This window comes from Rhea pennata, chromosome Z (assembly GCF_028389875.1).
Source record: "Rhea pennata isolate bPtePen1 chromosome Z, bPtePen1.pri, whole genome shotgun sequence".
Taxonomy (NCBI): Eukaryota; Metazoa; Chordata; class Aves; order Rheiformes; family Rheidae; genus Rhea; species Rhea pennata.
In genome coordinates, this window is record NC_084702.1 from 48,130,469 (window position 1) to 48,148,943 (window position 18,475).

At 36.6% G+C, this 18,475-nt stretch overlaps 1 protein-coding gene across 1 annotated transcript in view; it reads left to right on the top strand.

Moving 5' to 3' along the window:
• Positions 1-18,475, top strand: part of MCTP1 (multiple C2 and transmembrane domain containing 1) — a 270,331-nt gene that overhangs the window by 214,813 nt on the left and 37,043 nt on the right. Inside the window, exons 15-16 of the mRNA XM_062599028.1 lie at positions 3,257-3,376; positions 17,909-17,962. Coding sequence (XP_062455012.1) covers positions 3,257-3,376; positions 17,909-17,962 — 174 coding nt within the window. The remainder of the gene's footprint in view (positions 1-3,256; positions 3,377-17,908; positions 17,963-18,475) is intronic.

Below are 18,475 nucleotides of genomic sequence, written 5' to 3' on the forward strand. Positions count from 1 at the left end.
TTCGTGGATGAAATAAAGTTGAGGGAATAGATTCATGCATACAGCTTCCCTTCTTCTCTCTCCCCCTAGCTGTAAGATCCTTTATGCATAAGAACTGAGCCCCGGGATTTTCTTGTTCTGCACAAGTTTTGGGGGTAGCTATGTTTACTTAAAAGTCTTTGCCTAATATGGGGAATCTGTTTGTTTTCTCCCTTGTGTGTTTGTGTGAGTGCATTTTGCTTCTGGGGGAGATAGTGAGGCAATTTCACTTTGTGGTGCTAGCACTGTGCCAGTTTCACACAGCATGCATCACATTTGTGTTGCAAATACAGAGTCCTTGTTTTCCTAGTGCCTGGCTGAGACAGGTGCCTGAAAGAAGGAACCAGTTAAAATTCAGCCAGACTAGATGGAAATGAAGCTGGCAGGTCAGAGAAATCATTCAGAGGAGATGGCAAGTGTATTGTCCATCTTTTCAAAAGGTATGTCCATACAAGTCTTAAAGAGAATTAAAGAACTTTTGTGAATTCAGAGCTTTTCAGATTCTGTTTTGGCACCTTTTCTGATACCTGTCTATCCTTCTAGATGAACAATTTTCTGTCACTGTTTTCATACTCCTTAGATCACATCTAGATTACTGTGTCCAGTTTTACTCCACTCTCCCTGCCAGTTTGAGAAAGTATTGAATGTCGATACACTTGAACGAGTTTAGCAGAGTCACCGCAAAGTAGTCAGGGGCTGGAGCACAAGCCCGATGACGAAAGGCTGAGGGAGCTGGCCTGGTTCAGCTCGGAGAAGAGACCACTTTGGGGAGACCTATCAGCAGCCTGCCCATGCCGACAAGATGCTCCTGCGAAGAGCTAGGGTCTTTACGGAGGTGAATAGAGGAAGAATGAGAGACAGTAGAATTCCAAAAGGCAAAATGTTTTTCTCCTGGTGACAGTCCAGCAGTGGAAGAGGATGCCCAGAGAGGTTGTGCAGTCTCCCTTCATCCTTGGGGGTTTACAGGATGCAACTGGGCAAAGCCCTGAGCAACCTTGTCTGAATTCGTTAGTCACCCTGCTGTGAGCAGGAGGTGGACTTAGACACTTCTAAATATCTCCCCAGGTTGCTGGGTTTTTTTTTTCCCTAGAGCCATGGATTGTTTGAATATTACCTGAAATTTTCTTTACGTCTTTTTAACCAAATTTAAAATGGGAACATAAGGCAGGCTATATGCATTGGTATTTTTCGACAGATAGTCTCTAGAATCCATTTTCTAATTGTTGGATATTATTCACCAACTTTCAGAGCTCACCTCAGCGTCGATGTAGGGCATTTATGGGGTTAATCGATGCAAGGATTCTTTGCATTTCCTTTGAGATTAGAATTTTGTTTAGGTTGGCTATATCAAATATACCAAATCAAATCCCTTTAGATACTGATTTGAAAGCAGTAGTGAGCAAGCTCCTAGAAGAACTCTAGAATTCTGTGAACTGTTGTTTGCTTCTTTTTCATTACCATTTGTAACAAATTTACTCTGAAACTAAATAACCTAAAAACCAAAATTTTCTTTCAAATGAAATATTAACTGTTAACAGTGCCAATATGTATGTTACACATATGTAACATACTCTTGTGTATGTTACACAAACAGCTTTTTCAATTCTTTCAGTATTCATGTTTGTCTTGCAGTTTCGTAAGACTTCTAGATACAAAGCACTTAGTTATAGAAAGTAGGGGAGGGAAGGTAGGTTAGCTGATCTTGAGATAGTAGATTTCTTAAAATACTGATTTTCTTTTTCTTTTATGAGGATGTTTGTATTTGGTAAGTGGTTTTTTTTCAACTCTAAACAGAAATCCTCACAGCAAAAGATAATCAGAATCGACATTTTGTTCTTATTCAAATTTATATCCATCTAGATGATTGGTTTTGGCAAAATGTGTCAATTTTTAGTTTGTTTACTTGGTTTTGCTTTAGGTTTGCTAGTTCTGTGACATAACACCTTCATTAATTTTAGTAGGTTATAAAACCAAAAACATAATAAAGCCAAAAATACTCAAAAGCTTAAGTTACAGTATTTGAATGAGTAGGTGTATGTCCAGCTGTGGTAAATAGTGTAATTTACCATAATATTTTCATTTTTGACTTTTGTCATATGAGAGGAAAATAAACCAAGTTATATTATGACCAGAGGTGATTAAAACACAGGGCTTCTTGTTTGTGGGGGAAAAATGGATGTCAAAATGGCTTTAGTTTGAACCTAAGTCCAAATATTTTTATTTTTTTTTCCTGAAAAATCGATAATTTTGTTACAGAATCACCAGGGAGCAGTATCTCCCTGGAAGCGTCTCTGCTAGACAGCTATGGACTCTGACAAATACTTACAACTTCGAGGTGTCAGAAGCTGGCTCTGACAGCCTAGCTATCGAGCTAGCTCCCAGCCTGACAGACCAGAGACAGAAGTCCACAGTATCAAGCTTTTCACAGCTCCGTGGCACAGAGCAGTGGTGTGTGCAGTGAAGATCAGTTTCTTGCTGGACCACGATCTCCATGCTTCCAAGGGCTCAGTGCAAGAGAGCAGCCCCTGGGATATATAGCCAGCTCATGCTTATGTCAGCCCCTAGACGTGGATCAAAGAGTGCTCAGGACATTTTGAAGAAATACTACAAATTCAACAATCGAATTTTTTCAAAGGGCCAAAGGGCTTTTCAAAGAAGCCTTGAATAGCTTCTTACTATTCTTTTTAATCCCATTTTCTATGGTTCTGTGGTCATTTTTGTGTTACCATTTTATTCAAATGTTTAGACTTTGTTTTACTATGATTTTTGAGTCTTCTGTACAAATGAATCTTTCAGATTTTCATTGTAATGTTTACATCTTCTATTCATCTGTGTGACATTACTAAAAAAAAAATTAAGTTCTTTCTTTGGAACAACAAATTATTTTAATCTATAGAAATTATCCAACCTTTTCTTTATCATGTTGTGATCTTATTTTTATGTCATTTTGTATTATTTTGTCCACATAAACATTATTTCACCAGAGAACAATTAATGCTGTTAGGCTACACTACATCAGCTTTCCTTTCAGAAGAATTAAGGTACAAAGAAATAAAAAATGTAGCAATTGTTTTACACAGGTAAGTGGCTAGTCAGCAAAATAGTAAAACAAATGTTCTTGTTGCCTGCCTAAGGAGAGAGGATTTTGTTTAGAATTGTTCTAATTCATTGATCTTAACTATGCATAAGAGTTAATGTAGTAGAGTGTTGAATCACATTTTTCTCCTCTGTCTTTTAGCTTTTTCTTTTTGTGGTTTGGAACTTTGAGCTCTACATGATACCACTGGCTTTCTTGTTGCTGTTGGCATGGAACTACTTCTTGATCATATCAGGGAAAGATAACAGGCAACACGATACAGTAAGTCTTTTCTACTTTAAGCACATATATGTCCTTTTCTTTTTTAACTAAGAGATAAAATTTTTTAACTGAGTTTTTAAATATGACATTTTTTAGAAAATGTTTCAGTTCACGATGCTTGATGGACAATTTTCCCACCTGCAATTTAATTCTTCTCCAGCTGTCCAATAAATGTGTCTGTTTTCTTGAAAATGACATTTAAAATTATGGTAGAACATGTACCATCCTCAGAATCTGGTTTGTGTGGGAGAAGAGAGGAGAGGCTTACTGGTCAGGAGAAGACAAATTCTTTGAAAGTGGTTGTATATGGCTAAGTGCATATCACTTTTTCATTCATTTCCTGAAGTTCAAGGTTAAAGTGATTCGAAATTGTTAACAGTTTCAAAATGTATCACGTTGGATTTATCATTTTTTTCAGTGTCATGTTACGCTCAGTGATCTTAATACAAGCCTTTTCTTTCTTTCTTCTTTGCATTTAATGTATTTTAATAAATGCATATAGTTGGGATATAAAGTAACAAACATTTGCTAATATGATATTTATTAATAATGAAAGTGTGGTTCAGACTTCCAGAAGTATACATCAAAAGTTGAAGTTGTATTCTGTGCTGTGTAAATTTTATAGTATCCAGGCAGCTTAAAGGTTTTGCATATGTGTAACTCTTGAGCCGTGTAAACTTGATGTTAGATTCAATATTCATATTCCAAAAGCAGTGTGCTGTCTAAGACATTATGGTCTGGATGGATATCTAGATGAGAAGAAAACTGGATGGTTGATCTCTGAGAGTAGTGGTAGCGGTTAATGAATCATACTCTACCTGGACGTTGATAACGAGTGGAGTACCACAGTGATCTGTACTGGGATCTGTCCTGTTTAGAACATTTATCAGTGACCTGGAGGAGGTGATGGGGTGCACTCTGTCATGTTTGCAGATGACACCAAGATGAGGCAGGACCAGCTGATATGCTGGAGGGCAGGGCTGCAATTCAGAAAGACCTAGAGAAGCTGGAGATATGAACCAACAGGAACCTCCTACAATTCAACGATGATAAATGAGAAGACCAGCCCTTGGGTAGGAATAACCCTATTGCCCAGGGGGAATGTTCAATGGAAATAATGCCTGTTGAATAATTCAATCTGGAGACTGACTGTCTGGGCAGCAGCTCCACTGAAAAGGAGCAGGACATCTTGATGAAAGATGAATGGGAGCCAACAGTGTGCTCTGGCAGCCAAGAGCAACAACAGCATCCCAAGCTGCATTAATAGGAGCATAGCCAGTAGATTGAGGGGAATAATTACTCAGCACTTGCTAGACTGCATCTAGGATAATGTCCAGTTTTGGGCACCTCAGTTTGAGAAGGATGTTGATAAATTTGAGCAAGTTCTGTGGAGGGCCACCAAGATGGTCAGTGGGGCTGGAGCATTTGTCCTTTCAGGAGAAGCTGAGGGAACTGGTCTTGAAGAAGCCTGGAAAAGAGAAGGTTTTAAAGGGGATCTAATAGCAGGCTGCTACTACCTATAGGAAGGTTATCAAGAAGATGGAGCCAGGCTCTTCAGTGGTGCATAGTGGGAGGACAAGAGACAATGGGCATAAGCTGAAAAGAGAGACATTCAGATGGATATGTAAGGAGACCCTTTTTTGTCATGAGGACAGATGGGCAGAGGAACAGGTTGTCCAGGGAAGTTGTGCAACCTCCATTCTTGGAGGTTTTCAGGACCCAACTGGATGAAGCCTAGAGCAACCTGGTCTGACCTCATGCCTGACCCTGCTTTAGGCAGGTGGTTAGCTTAGAGATCTTCGGAGATCTGTTCCAGCCTGAATGATTCTATGACCCTAATGTCCAGCAACTGAAATTACTAGTGATGAGTGGAACTGATATAACTCTGATCCTGACATCGGTATTACCTGTCCACATCACTAAGACTGTTGTAACCCCTAGAGTCATCTAAAATTAAGTATGAGGAAGCTAGAGATATTCCCAAAGGTAAACCGCGAAGGTTGTTACATTTATGGAGAAAAATCTAAGATTTGCAATCAAGATGTAAAAGATGCATTTCTTAAATCATAGCCTTTAGCCTCTAGCTTCCTGAAGCTCTTAAAGCTTTTCAGCCTGAGAGTTTTATGGATAATTGAAATCTCTTGTGAAAGGAGAGATTTCACTTGTGAGCTGGGGTGTACTTCATTTTTCTCTAAAATACCTCCTGCATGTAAAGATTATTTGGGTCAGACAACTTTTCTAACAGAATAATGAAGCTATTGATGGGCTGCCTGATGAGGACACCAAATGCTGCTCTAAAAGTGTTTCTCTCACTAAGATTGTTTCGGACTAAGTTCAATACAACTTTATCAACCAATAGAGTTCTTCCCTGTTTTTTTATATTTGTTCTACTAGTTACAGTTTTTGGTTTATAACAAGTAAGCTGAGACCTCATTTTTAATGAATTGAGTTTGATTATCATCATGGTTAGCATCTGTCTGCTATGATGTAATTTGTAGACTTGCTGGATGTTTTTCTAATTAACTCGTAATCTTTAGTAATATTGTAAGTCCTAAGATCAGGTCATTAACGCAGTGTCATTAAATTAGGAATGATTTAGAATACTTCTGTTTTCCTATTTGGAGTGTAAATATTAAGTAAATTAATTAAGCAGTGTTTTCTAGTGGCTAGAGATTGCCTTAGAATTCAGATGATCTAGATTCTATTCCCAGGTTGTCAGAGATTTCTTGTGTGCCTCAGAAAAATCATTGACTACTTATCTTAAGTTAGAGATATAATCAGTTTTTAGAAGTTGCTTTGAAATCCTCAAGTTATAAGACAAAAAAATAAATATTTTGGGGTTTGGTTTTGTTTTTAATCTATTAACATGAGACAAACTTAATTGAAAATTGTATGCACTTCAGACTTGCCTCATAAGCATGGAAAATATTTAAATTGCCAGTCTCAAAAGTAGTTTGGAAGAGTTCTTTTCCATTGTAGTAACCATACTAGATAACAATATCAGTCATATAATCAGTTGAAGCATTAGAGACTGCACTCTTCTGCAGATCAGTGAAATCATTCACTAAGTTTCTGTGATGAACGAGTCTTAACTCATCTTTATTTGAATATCTTTACAACCAAGGTATCATTTGCTTTGTCCTCTCAGGCATCAGGATCTTTGAAGTATTTTGGAACTTCCTTTCTTGTGGAATAATGTGAAATCATCTGAGGTATTCAGTCATAACATGAGCTACTCCTGCTCATTTAACCATGAGGATGATTACTGTGCTGCTTACTCTGACTCATAAATTGTGCATGCAAGTTCTTACTTGAAATAGAAATGAAATGAGGTTGGGACAAGGAGGAGTATACATAGTTGTGGGAGATAAGTCTATTGGAAAAGTCTAGGGAGAAGTGAAGCATACATGGCATTATTTCTTTTAAGGATTCAGTTGGACTTTGTATGATTGATCATCATCACAGTTTTGGTCATACACTGGCACAAACTTACAAGAGAAGTGTGAGATTCCCTATCTGTCATAGATTAAGATCAAGATTTGTTGTTTGTCTTAAAGTTATGCTTTTATCAAATACAAATTCTTGCATTAAATATTGGGGTAACTGGATGAGATTTTATGGCCTGTGATAGACAGGAAGCGTAGGAGGAGCAAGCTAGATACAGATTTAGTGGGCTCCCTTTGAATGAATCTGTAGGAATCAGAACTGATCTAAAATGAATGAACTTCTGGCTTTGAGTCATGTGGTAGGAGTAGAAAATCACAGAATGAATATTTTCTTTCAATAGTGAACAAGGAACTTAAGTAAAATAACTAAAATGGCATTCTTAATGCTTTCCTCTGGGTTTTGCAGAACATTTGCAGAGTGTTTTTACTTGAAGCTTACTTAACTATTTCTCTGTGGATGTTTGCTTCACTTTAAGAAACACTACCCATATCCTTATAACATAGTTCGTATGTTCATATATGTATTACCTGTAATACGTAAATACATTTCTTTATAACAATACTTTTAGATGTCTGACCTAATGAAATAATAATCTCCACCAAGAGTGGAGATTTCAGATCTCCACGTAACAGAGCTGGGAGCAGTGGCTGATAGGTCAGGTGGTAGTGCTGCTATTTGGAGGGGTCTCAACAGACTGCAGGAATGAACTGACAGGAATTCTGTAAAGTTCAGTCAAGGGAAATGGCAAGTTCTGCACCTGGGGAGGAATAACCCTTTGCACTAGTATGGGCTGGGGGCTGACTGGCTGGAAAATACCTTTGCAGAAAAGGCTGTAGGGGTCCTGGTGGACAGCAAATCGAATGTGAACATTGATCAATGTACCCTTGCAGCTAAGGAGTCCAACAGTGTCCTGAGCTGCATGAGGAAGAGCATGGCCAACAGGTCAAGGAAGAGGTGAACCTTTTCCTCTGCTCACCCCTGGTGAGACACATCTGAAACACTGAGTTCAGTTCTGGGTTCCCCCAGTACAACAAAGACATGGATGTACTGGCTGAAGCCCAGTAAATGGCCACAAAAGCAATTAAGAGACTGGAGTATCTGTTATATGAGGAGAGGCTGAGAGAGCTGGGACTGTTCAGCCTGGAGAAAGAGAAGACTTGGGATGGTGGTGATGATCTTACGAATATGTGTAAGTATCTCATGGGAGAGTGTGAACAAGATGGAGCTAGACTCTTCTCAGTGGTGCCAAAGGACAGGGCAAGAGACGGGGCATGAGACGCAGGACATTGAGTTTTTTTTTCTTCTTTTTTTCTTTTTTCCTGTGAGCATGGTCAAATGCTGGAATGTGTTTGGAGTTGTGGAGTCCTTGGAGATGCTTGGACACTGACTGGACACGGTCCTGAACAACCTGCTCTAGCTACCCCTGCTTTGATGATCTCCAGGGGCCCCTTTCAAGCTCAACCATTCAGTGATTCTGTCAAATGAGAGTTTGGCACTCCTGAGTAATTAGCAATTTGTTCATCATCTGTTGAGTACAGTCACATTGACTTGAGCTAGGCACTTTTAGTGAGGTCCCACATGCTTAGAGTTAGCTGTGTCTTCTGCCATAGATAGCCCTGTGGAGAAGACATGTAATCAGTTCATATCCTGCATTTATGGTTAATACTTAGAGCATTTAAAGAAATATTAAATAGCTAATTTCCTCTTGAAGTTTCAAGTTGCACATATCATTGCATAGAAAATGATGGTGAGCAGCTGGAAGTTAATGTGCCATAAACAAATTCTTACAAGTCTGTATAACAGAGTATACACATAATATTAATCTTGTAAGAGTGATATAATATGGTACAATACGTCTTTTAATTTCACTGAAGATTTTTTGCAAAATAGGCTTTGGTGACTTAAATTTCTAGAGTGTATGTTTCTATTGAAAGGTAGAGCTGGACACATTTAGAATTAAAGCTTGAGAACGGAAGAAAAATAACTTTTATAAAAGATAACTTCATTTTGAGTTTTTAACCAGTTTCTATTGGTACTTTTTATTTAGTTTCCTGGAGTACTATTCACTTAGTTTATCAGAAGGCAATTGAGGATTTTTCTCTGATTTTAAAAAGATGAAGTTATGGAGTATCTGGCTTTTACATAGTACTTTTTTACAAAAATCAGTATGTGTATATTCAGATTTTTTCAACTGTCTTTATGCTGTGTTCTAGAAATTACAACATGAAGAAAAATAAAGGGGGAGAGGGGAAGCTGCATATGAATATTTCCATCTCATTTGATTCCCTTTTCCCTCAAGGAAGGGTGGTAGGTGTGACAAGAGCGTGAGCTGATAGTGCAACCCCAGCTCAGTTGCAGTTACAAGAGGTTTTACGATTGCAGTCCAAATCATTTTCCACTGGGGGCAAGGCAACAGAGTTGTTGCTGCTCCCAGTTGAAGCAGAGTGCTACTTTGCTGTGCATATATAAATATATTAAAAAGTGTAGATAAACTAATCTTACCAAGAAAATACTTGACTCTAATCACTTGTTCTTCTGCAAACTGAAAATGCAGTTACAAGGCAGTGTTGCTTTCGGTGTGTTTCTCTGCATTACTGACTTAAAGCTTGGAAGCAGGGTCCATAAGCTCTAAGTTCAAAAGGATTTCCATAGCTAGAATATAGGAAAAACACCAAACATTTTCCGATCCATTGTACGGAATTGTTTTGTGTGCATGTTCTTGAAATCCAATGTCTCTTCTGCCAGGCAGTCTGCAATGATTTCTGTCTGTGGACTAAATTTTCGCTGTGAATTTGTAGGAAAAATAAGTATTATTGTTCTCGTGGTGTAGCTAGAGAGAGGTTGGAATATGTCACTTGCCCAAGATTTCACAGAGGTGTTAGATTGGGAATATCACCTTGATTTTCAGTTTGGGGCCTCCTTTGCTGAGAAGTTTTGCCTTCAATAAAATAGCAACAGCAAAGCAGCAACAAATTTTCCAAAACGTAAGGGCTTGAGAAAGGAGTTGCACATAGGACAATATGTAAAACTAGTTTAATGTATTATACCTCTGAAAGTAAGGAAAATCCAATTGCTTTTATAGAACGATTTCCAACATTATACAGCAAGGGTTTTGCACACTCGGAATAGAAAGTGACGCTCGTTCTGTTTCTGCGTGAGCCAGATGGCGTTCAGCACGCCGCTCTGAGCCGTGCAGGAAAGTACACGAGGTTTCCTTAAAGCAATCGGCCTTCCTTGCTTTCCCCAAATTAATCAGAATTGCAAACTTGCTCTCCTTTTGTTATCCTTAGCAAGATAAGTTGGAAAGGCTTTTGTAAACAGGTCGTCGTCTGGCTGCGTGTTCGGTCTGGATGCTCTCGGAACGCCAGGACCGCGGGCAACACGTGCCAGGAGAGTAAGTAGCCTGCTGAGAACCACTGCTGTCCTCATCCAGCTGCGTGGTCTCTCTATGAGGGAGGGCGGAGAAACTCACCGTACTGCCCCGCTATGGGACAGGGGCTTTTTTTTTAACAGATCAGAAAGAAACATGAAAATGTCGGCTTAATCAAGCGTTTAAGTTTTATTAATCAAGTCTAATTTTTATGAGAGCAAATAATCACTGAAGCTGGACAAATTTGCTCTAGATTGCATCAGAAACATAATTTTAATATTTAATGGCCTGCTGAATTTAAATGGAGAATTATCTTTATGAAACATGCTCTTCATAATTTGCCATTAAATGAGAAATGAACAAATCAACATAAATCTTACATAAAGGTTATTTAACTAAATGTTGGTACTATAAATATTTTAAATGCATTATGCACTAATTTAACAATCTCACAGTACAGTATATGAAGATATAAGTTAGGCAGGAAGCATTTCTCTTCTGCAACGTAATCGAATGTAATATTGCAATTGGCTATTTGTGGTGCTGCAGTTAAAGAGACTGTGCTGCAATTATAATCCCCTGCTTCAGAGGTTTACATATGGTATGATGGTACACATTAACTCCTTGCTAGAACTACCCAGCTGTTCTCATCCCAATGGCATAAAAAATTGCACTACAGAATGAGACTGTTCTGGCTGGATTTGGTCACTTGAAGACAAAACGCTAAAACCCAAATCCTATTCTAAACATTTGCTGCCTAAAAAAGTTGATTTTTTTCTATTACAAACAATTTTTTTAATTTGCCACACTATTTTATTTTTTAGTTTTGCCACACTTCAAATAAATTCTTGCAGTATCATCAGTATCTAAAATAAAATTATAGTGCACTGTACATAGAGACTTTTTTTTTCCAATGAGAAACATTTTTTGTATTTGCATTGAGATTTACATGGCAAGAAGATTGATTTGACAGGCTGCAATGATTGTATAAGTAAGCAATATTTTGTAAACTGAGATCAGTTTAGTTTGTAGCTAAAAAAAAATCTCATAGTCCTGCAGTAGTTACATTCAGCTTTGGTTTGGTTTTATTTTGTTTTAGAATGCTCTAATTCGGAGTAATGACTTTAGAGTTGCATTGCAGTGTTGATAGATTTGTCAAAATGTATCACTACCATATTTTAAAAAAATATATAAAATTTCAATAATATGTGTATTATATACTTTATCAAATAACATACACAAAAGCCTCCTAATAAAAAGCTCGTCAGCCCCAACTTTGGGCGGATTTTGTCACACCCACGAACTTAAAATTATTTGAATAAACATTGTTTTATATGAGAAAGGTATTTGGCCTTCTAAAATCATAGAAGTAGCTGAAGACAATTCATACTCAAAATGAAAACGAGGAATTATCTGTTTATACTGTTGACATACATAGGAAGCTGTTTTATCATGAGATTTTGCCTCAGAATGCTAGCTGACAATTTTGTGAAAGTGTTACTTTCTCAAACTGGTAATAGTAAAATTTCTCTTGGTACTTAGCCAAGCAAAGAATATTTTTTTGTTCTGCTGAATTAAAAATCAAGCATTCTGAAGCCAGAAAAATCTGATATTTTTCAAGAATGTACAGTACATACTGAAGCCTTTAGATGGAGACATACTTCAAATAAACACCTAATATTCAGTTCGTAGTACATTGTGTAAATCCAAGAAAGAGCTAAAATAATTGAGAACCAAATATTGAAAGAAATATAGTGAAAAATCCTACTACTTAGGTCATTTTTTGTTAAAAATGACTTAGTCTTAACTACATTAGCAACTGAATTTTGTGGGCATATAAAGCTGACAACAGGAAAGAGGTTACATGTTCTTGTATAATAAACTGTATTTACTGCCCATGCATGTTGCCAAGAAACGTATTATACTGCAAATAAAAATTCTGTTGTTGATATTACAGAACTACATGTAATCAGTAGCATGCACCAAAAAGCATCTGATAGCCATATTAAAGTCTCATTTCCTATTAAGAATCAGACTAAATTACAACATGAGCACTTCCCAGAATAAGCTAACAGAATGCATTCTGTAAGAAGAAATAATTGTATTTGAGTGCGTCTGTAAAAATCAGGAAGTATTTTAGCAGTAAAGTACTAATGCTTTTCTTTTTAGTCTGCTGTCTTCGTACTTCAATATATTTAACCTTACTGGCAAGCTTATCATGCTAATTATTATTACATCTAGTGGTTCAGTTATCTTGATGATTGCTGCAGATGAAATACTCCAAGGTCAAAATATTAATGGTATAAATCAGAATTGGCTGCATTCCACATATACTATGCTACTAAATTGGAATCTGTTCATATGATTTTTATTTTTTCTATAAATACAATATTAAAAAGGTGGACAACATTTTAATTAAGTTGTATCTTGTGTATAGTTTCTCAGCAATTCTGCAGAAGAAGCATCATATTGTGAAAATGACCACAAAAACACAGTTATAAGAGCCTTATTGATGACAGAAGTCTTTGCTTCATCTTGAACACTTAGAAATGAGCTGAAAATGCCTGAGTGGTTTTATGCATCCTTCTTAATGCACACACAATGCATAATTTTATATTACATTTACACATAAACACTGTAAATTGAGTGACATGCAAACATATGGTGCAGTTTATGTCCAGACAAAACGAGTTAAATGAAATCCAAAGTCCTGAACAGTACAATTCTAACCACATTCTTTACATTTCTAATATGTATTTAAATCGGACCCAAATCTCATTCTCTCTTTTATTTCACCAAAGCTTCTGAATGTTAAAATCTTTATGTGAAAATACAAATATCTGCAGAGTTTGACATTGTAACATGTTATAGCAGAGAAAGTGTTTTGTTTTTCATTTGAAACCATCTATTTCTGAAGGACTAAATTCAGTAAAATATAAGCAAATCTGGAGGAACACTAATAATAGTTCATTATGCACTTTACAAAACTGAGCCATTAATAAAAATGTTAAAAATAAAAAAAATGTATACTAGTGTAGCAGTCAAACAGGCATATCTGCAGTGTAGTAGTGCCTCTCCCTTAATTTTTTATTTTGCCTATTAGTGCAAAACAGAAATCTGGTATGGTTAACATATGAAGGTGTGAAAGTATCTTCTGAGCAGGATAAGCCAAAGAAATTGCAACAGAAGATAATCATGAAGCGAGTTGGTGATTGCACATTATGTATCAGAAACAGCAGGCTGGTACTCAGTAAGAGAAAAGACACTTTCATCATGCTGTTAAGTGCCAGTGTCTTGTTTTTGCATGGAATGTTTAGATTCAGGATGTATTTTAAAATCACATACAATCATGGAACTGGGATTTAAGATGCTGGTAAATAACTAGAATCCAACCATATTTTGCAGGTGTTGATGTTTGAAGTCAAAATGAATTATTTTCTCGAAAATGCTATCCTGTAATACGTAATTAATAAATAGCTAGTCACTACTAGATCATTTTTAGGATAAATACAAGTTGTCAGCTTGTTATCAGGAGTGCATTCTGGTCCACTGGTATATGGTTTTCTCCATCATGCAAAGATGATGGTTATGCTGCTTCTGGTAATCTGATTTACCATTGCTACAGAGCAATCACTCCGGTAGTATGTATGAATTATACAATATTTATAGACAGAGTTCTTTCACTTCAAAGAAGGTGGGATGGGTCAAGAACAGTGGCACTATGTACAAATTAGTGTAGGCTGTTTCTGATCAGTTAGTTTTTAATAGGACTATTTTGCACAGAGAGGATGTTATTTTGCAATATTTGAACATCATCTGCTTACTGTTTGGCCATGAAGTAGCTGCCATGCCGTATTTGAGGCTGTCTACGTGTGTTTTTTGAAATGTCATCTGTATTAGTATTACATTCAAGGAACAGTACCAAGAATCAGGTTCTTTCAAGACCTTCTACCAGTATGCGGCATATAAGTCTGTGACAAGTGACATTACAGAAGGTCATGTCACTTCTAACTGCTTGCATTAGATCTTTCTGATTTCCCCAGTGCCCTTCCTTTGTTTGATTAATACTACTTGATTTCAGGCAAGGTATCGGAAGGCATAATTTAGAGTGAGTATTCTAGAGGCAATCTAAGATTTTTGCCATAGAACTTTTATTAAAATAACTCTAATGTTCCATTTTATCTTCATGTGCTTTTTCCTGTTCTCTCCCTTGCTCCCCCCTCCCTGCCTCCTTCCCTCCCTTTCCTCCTTTCTCCCTCCCTCCATTGAAAAGGTTTAATGTTGATGTAGAGATCTGAATAACTGTACTATCTATGTTGCTTCAAACCAAAACAGCACACATGTAGTTTATTTGAATAGCAGCAAGCCAGAACTACAGAAAAAAAAATCCACTGTGGTCTTTTGTTGTTATGGTATTCTAAGTACAATGTTAAACTGAAATCTGTTGCTCAGATTCACTGTACCCATCTTGCAAACCCTTGCTTTGTTCTTCTGCAAAAATAGATTGTACTTCGGTGGCTTCAGCATACCAGTTCTTCATAGAGTATATGATTATAAAGTACCTATTTTCCTTGTTTAACTTGTATAACAAAGTACTGAAGTAACTTGGTCTTGGTGGTTTAATCAATTGTATTATTGTATCATTATGTCTGAACAATATATATTTTTTTAACTCTTCCTTTTGAGTTTCAAGATGAGTGAAAGCATAGACTATATCATTTATTCTAAAGAACAGTTTAAACCTCTTAGACATGGAAATACTACTATATTTTGTTTTGCTGCAATAATTGAATTCAGATTTCTTCTCCAGACAATTTGATACTCTAAAGCTTAATGAGATTGATGATATGTCTAACCTGGAACAAGAGCGTAGATTGGTAGCTTTTGAATTAAAAAAATGGAATGGAGAAGTTGTAAATCGAGGCTCAGTCCTTGGCTTCAAGGGATTTCAAAGGACTTTCTGTGTCTTTGAACAAGTTAAAATTTTGCCACTCTAAAAGCTCGTAAAGTATTTTGAAATCATTAGAAGAGGAAAAAAGTGCAAGTTAGAAGTATTATTATCCAGATAGTTTAGAATGGATATTGTCGTGTAAGTGATTTCAGTGAGGTGCCATCATTTGCAACAGTTTTTAGAGGTTTCCGATTCATCTAATTGTCTCCATGCTAACTTTAGCACTAACGTGGGATAAGCATTCTGCTGCTCAATCCTGTCAAGACTAGGAATTTCTGGGTGTACATAGAAGAGATCTTTAAATGTCTGGGGGATACTAATGTGGAAAAGTAAGAAACCTGTTGAGTTTAGTTAGCGCCAGGTGTAGGCGTCAACTGATTCAGGTTTATACTTTGGGCTTTAGTCATGAAATGATGTAATTAGAGACTGGTGCATGTGAGGCAAAACTGATTTAAAAGGTTTCCATCTCTTTGCAGTCCTTAACAGCTTGTTTTCATTCTCTCTTCTCAGTTCACCCTTTCATCAGTAGAGCTCGTGTAAGTGTTTCTGGAGCTGTTCTGTAAACTGGGTTGCTGAAATGATCCGAGTTAAAAGTTTTAGAGTAGATTTAGGAAAAAATACCTTGATAATTCCAGTGATGTAGTTTATATCTCAGCTCCACAAACACTTGGAACTGCAAAATTAAGAAGACAGTGAGCTACAGCGAGAGGACAGGAGCAAGCAGTTGAAGACGAAGCAGGTGCATGGGGAAATGAAAATGTCTGTCTTTCTACAGAAAGGGAGCTAGAACACAGGTCCGATTCCTCCTACAGCCTGGCGAGGCTCACACCTGCGTTCTTTCCGTAAAGACCAGTATCAGGTCAGAGACCATTCTAGGTTGCGGAAGGTGTGGTCATACGCCTCTTGAAATGGTTCTGTTTTGCAGGAATAAGTTCAGGATTAATTTTCATTGGTTGCTTGGGCCATTCTTCTTCCTTGTGCTGAGCTAGAGAATGTGCTTGCTTTTCACTGTGTTTCTTTGACTCTCAACTCCAGAACAGAGTAGCAAGTAAATAGTGTTGACTCCTCACTCTCCCAGTCCTTCAGTTCGTTAGAAGTGTATTAGTGTATTGTGTATTACTGAATTCAAAAAAAAAAAAAAAAAAAAAAAAAAAAAAAAAAAAAAAGCATCTGAAACCAGATACTGACTTCAGTATTTTTTGCCCTATGCAGTTGATTTACACATACGCAGGGTGACCTATTTGCATGTTGAATCAAGTCGTAATGTACATGTTTAGAGTTGTCCGTGCGTGTGATCATGTAGCATGACTAATTAGGATCTTCTTGATGGTTATCCAGCCCTGCCATTCCAAAGGCCAGATGCTTGAACTGATATTCAGCATTGTGTTATCTCCCTACTCGTTTCTTTCTTTTTTTCTTTCTTTTCTTTTACACTCTGAATTTGGCCCTTGGATAGTGTTAAAGTTCTTTATTGCTTGCACATGGATTTGAATTTGATGGGAATATCTGTGCAGCTGTGTGTGGGGAGAAATTACAAAGTTATAATTTTAATGTGTTATTTTAAATGACAAGGTACACTAAAATGATACTGAATGGTGATTTGTACCTTCACCTATATAAAAAAAAGGAAGTATTATTTCAATTGCTGGAAACTTATTCTAAAAAGTCAAAAAGTTAATGTGTTGCATCGAAGAGTTTATAGTTTCTTGACTATTTATATTTTATAACATGTAATATACATTTTTTTGCTAGGCATTCACAGAACATTGGGCTAGGTGGATCTTTGCTCAGTTTCATTATGGATGTTCTTGTATTTTAATAAAATAATAATAATATAGAGAGCCATATTCTTATCTTGTATAAAGAGGTACAACTTTATTTCAATTTCATTAACAGAGAAGTTTCCCCATAGGGTAGGCTGCAGGCTTTGATCACACTGTTATGAGAGGAATTTTTGAGTTTTAAGTCTGAATCTGCCACTGACCATCTTTTGAAAGTCATTTCCTCTCTGTAAAGTAGGTTTAGTAGTGGTTCATTCCATGCTTATGCTGTGATTAATAATTGTTAATACTTATAAAAAGAATCATGTATATATTTATGTATTTCAGAATGTTAGACTGAAATGGATTTGTTTAGATGGAAGAAATGCATTGATGCATACACGTAACTACAGTTAGCAGTGAATGTGCAGAAAGATGCACAGTTTGTATAAAATCACTATTAAGAAAATAGTGGAACGTATGGTACATATCACTGCAGATCATAAAGAGACAAGCTAGTATGAATTTATTCTTGGCATTGAATTCTTCAAAAATCTCTTGGTGAATATTGGCAAATCTATTAAAAAAAAAAACAAAAAAAAAAAAAAAAAAAAAGTTGCATGTTTCTCCAGGTATCAGTAAATTTAAAGCAAGCATTTGTGTGTACTGTATACCCACCAGTACAGCTGACAAAAGATTCCTTTAGTTAAATCTATCATACTTTGAATTTTGAACTACCTTTTAAATACTTAAATTGTCAAGCAAGCATTTTTTTTTTTACAGGCAACGTTTTCAGTATATAATTCCCTAATATAGGTCAATTAAAGCTGTAACACTTTCCTAAATTTGATTCTCTAGATCAAGTGTTTTTTCTAGTTGTACATTTTTCTTCTGTGCATTTATTTCAAATGTTAATAAAGTTTTCATCTACAAAAGGTTTACAATTGACAGAACAAAACTCTTCCTTTTTAAATCATGACAACTACTACTGTTTCTGTCTGCAGGTAGTGGAGGACATGCTAGAGGACGAGGAAGAAGAAGATGACAGAGATGACAAGGTAATTATCTTTCCTAGCACTTGGGTACCTGGGGATGGGAGAATTTAGACATGACACTGTTTTTACAGACAGTTAAAAAAGGAGTTGAAGTGTTTTAGTCCAGAAAATTGGACAGAGCTGTTTATCATCCTAACAATGCTACTGTGTGTTGCAGGAAAGGATAGAGGTCTATAAATCCTGCTACATCTTTTTTCCTTTTTTTTTCTTTTGCCTTTTTTTTTTCCCCCCTTGGTCCAGAGCTGGGTCAAGTATTTTTTCTGCCAGGAACAAAAATAATTCCACTTGTCTGGAGCTTGATAGCTCTTGTGAAGATAACTGCAGTGACAACTGTTTTTGAAGGACAAAAATTTGTCCTGTCTTGAGTATTACAGATAGGGCTGCACTTTAGGGGAAGAAATGTGTAAAAATAGCAACTCCATACTGGTTAAAGATGGGATATTGACGTCTGTAATTTTCAAAGAATTACTTGGTAGAGGAATGGCTGAAATGTTTTGCACTCTGTATGACATTTAA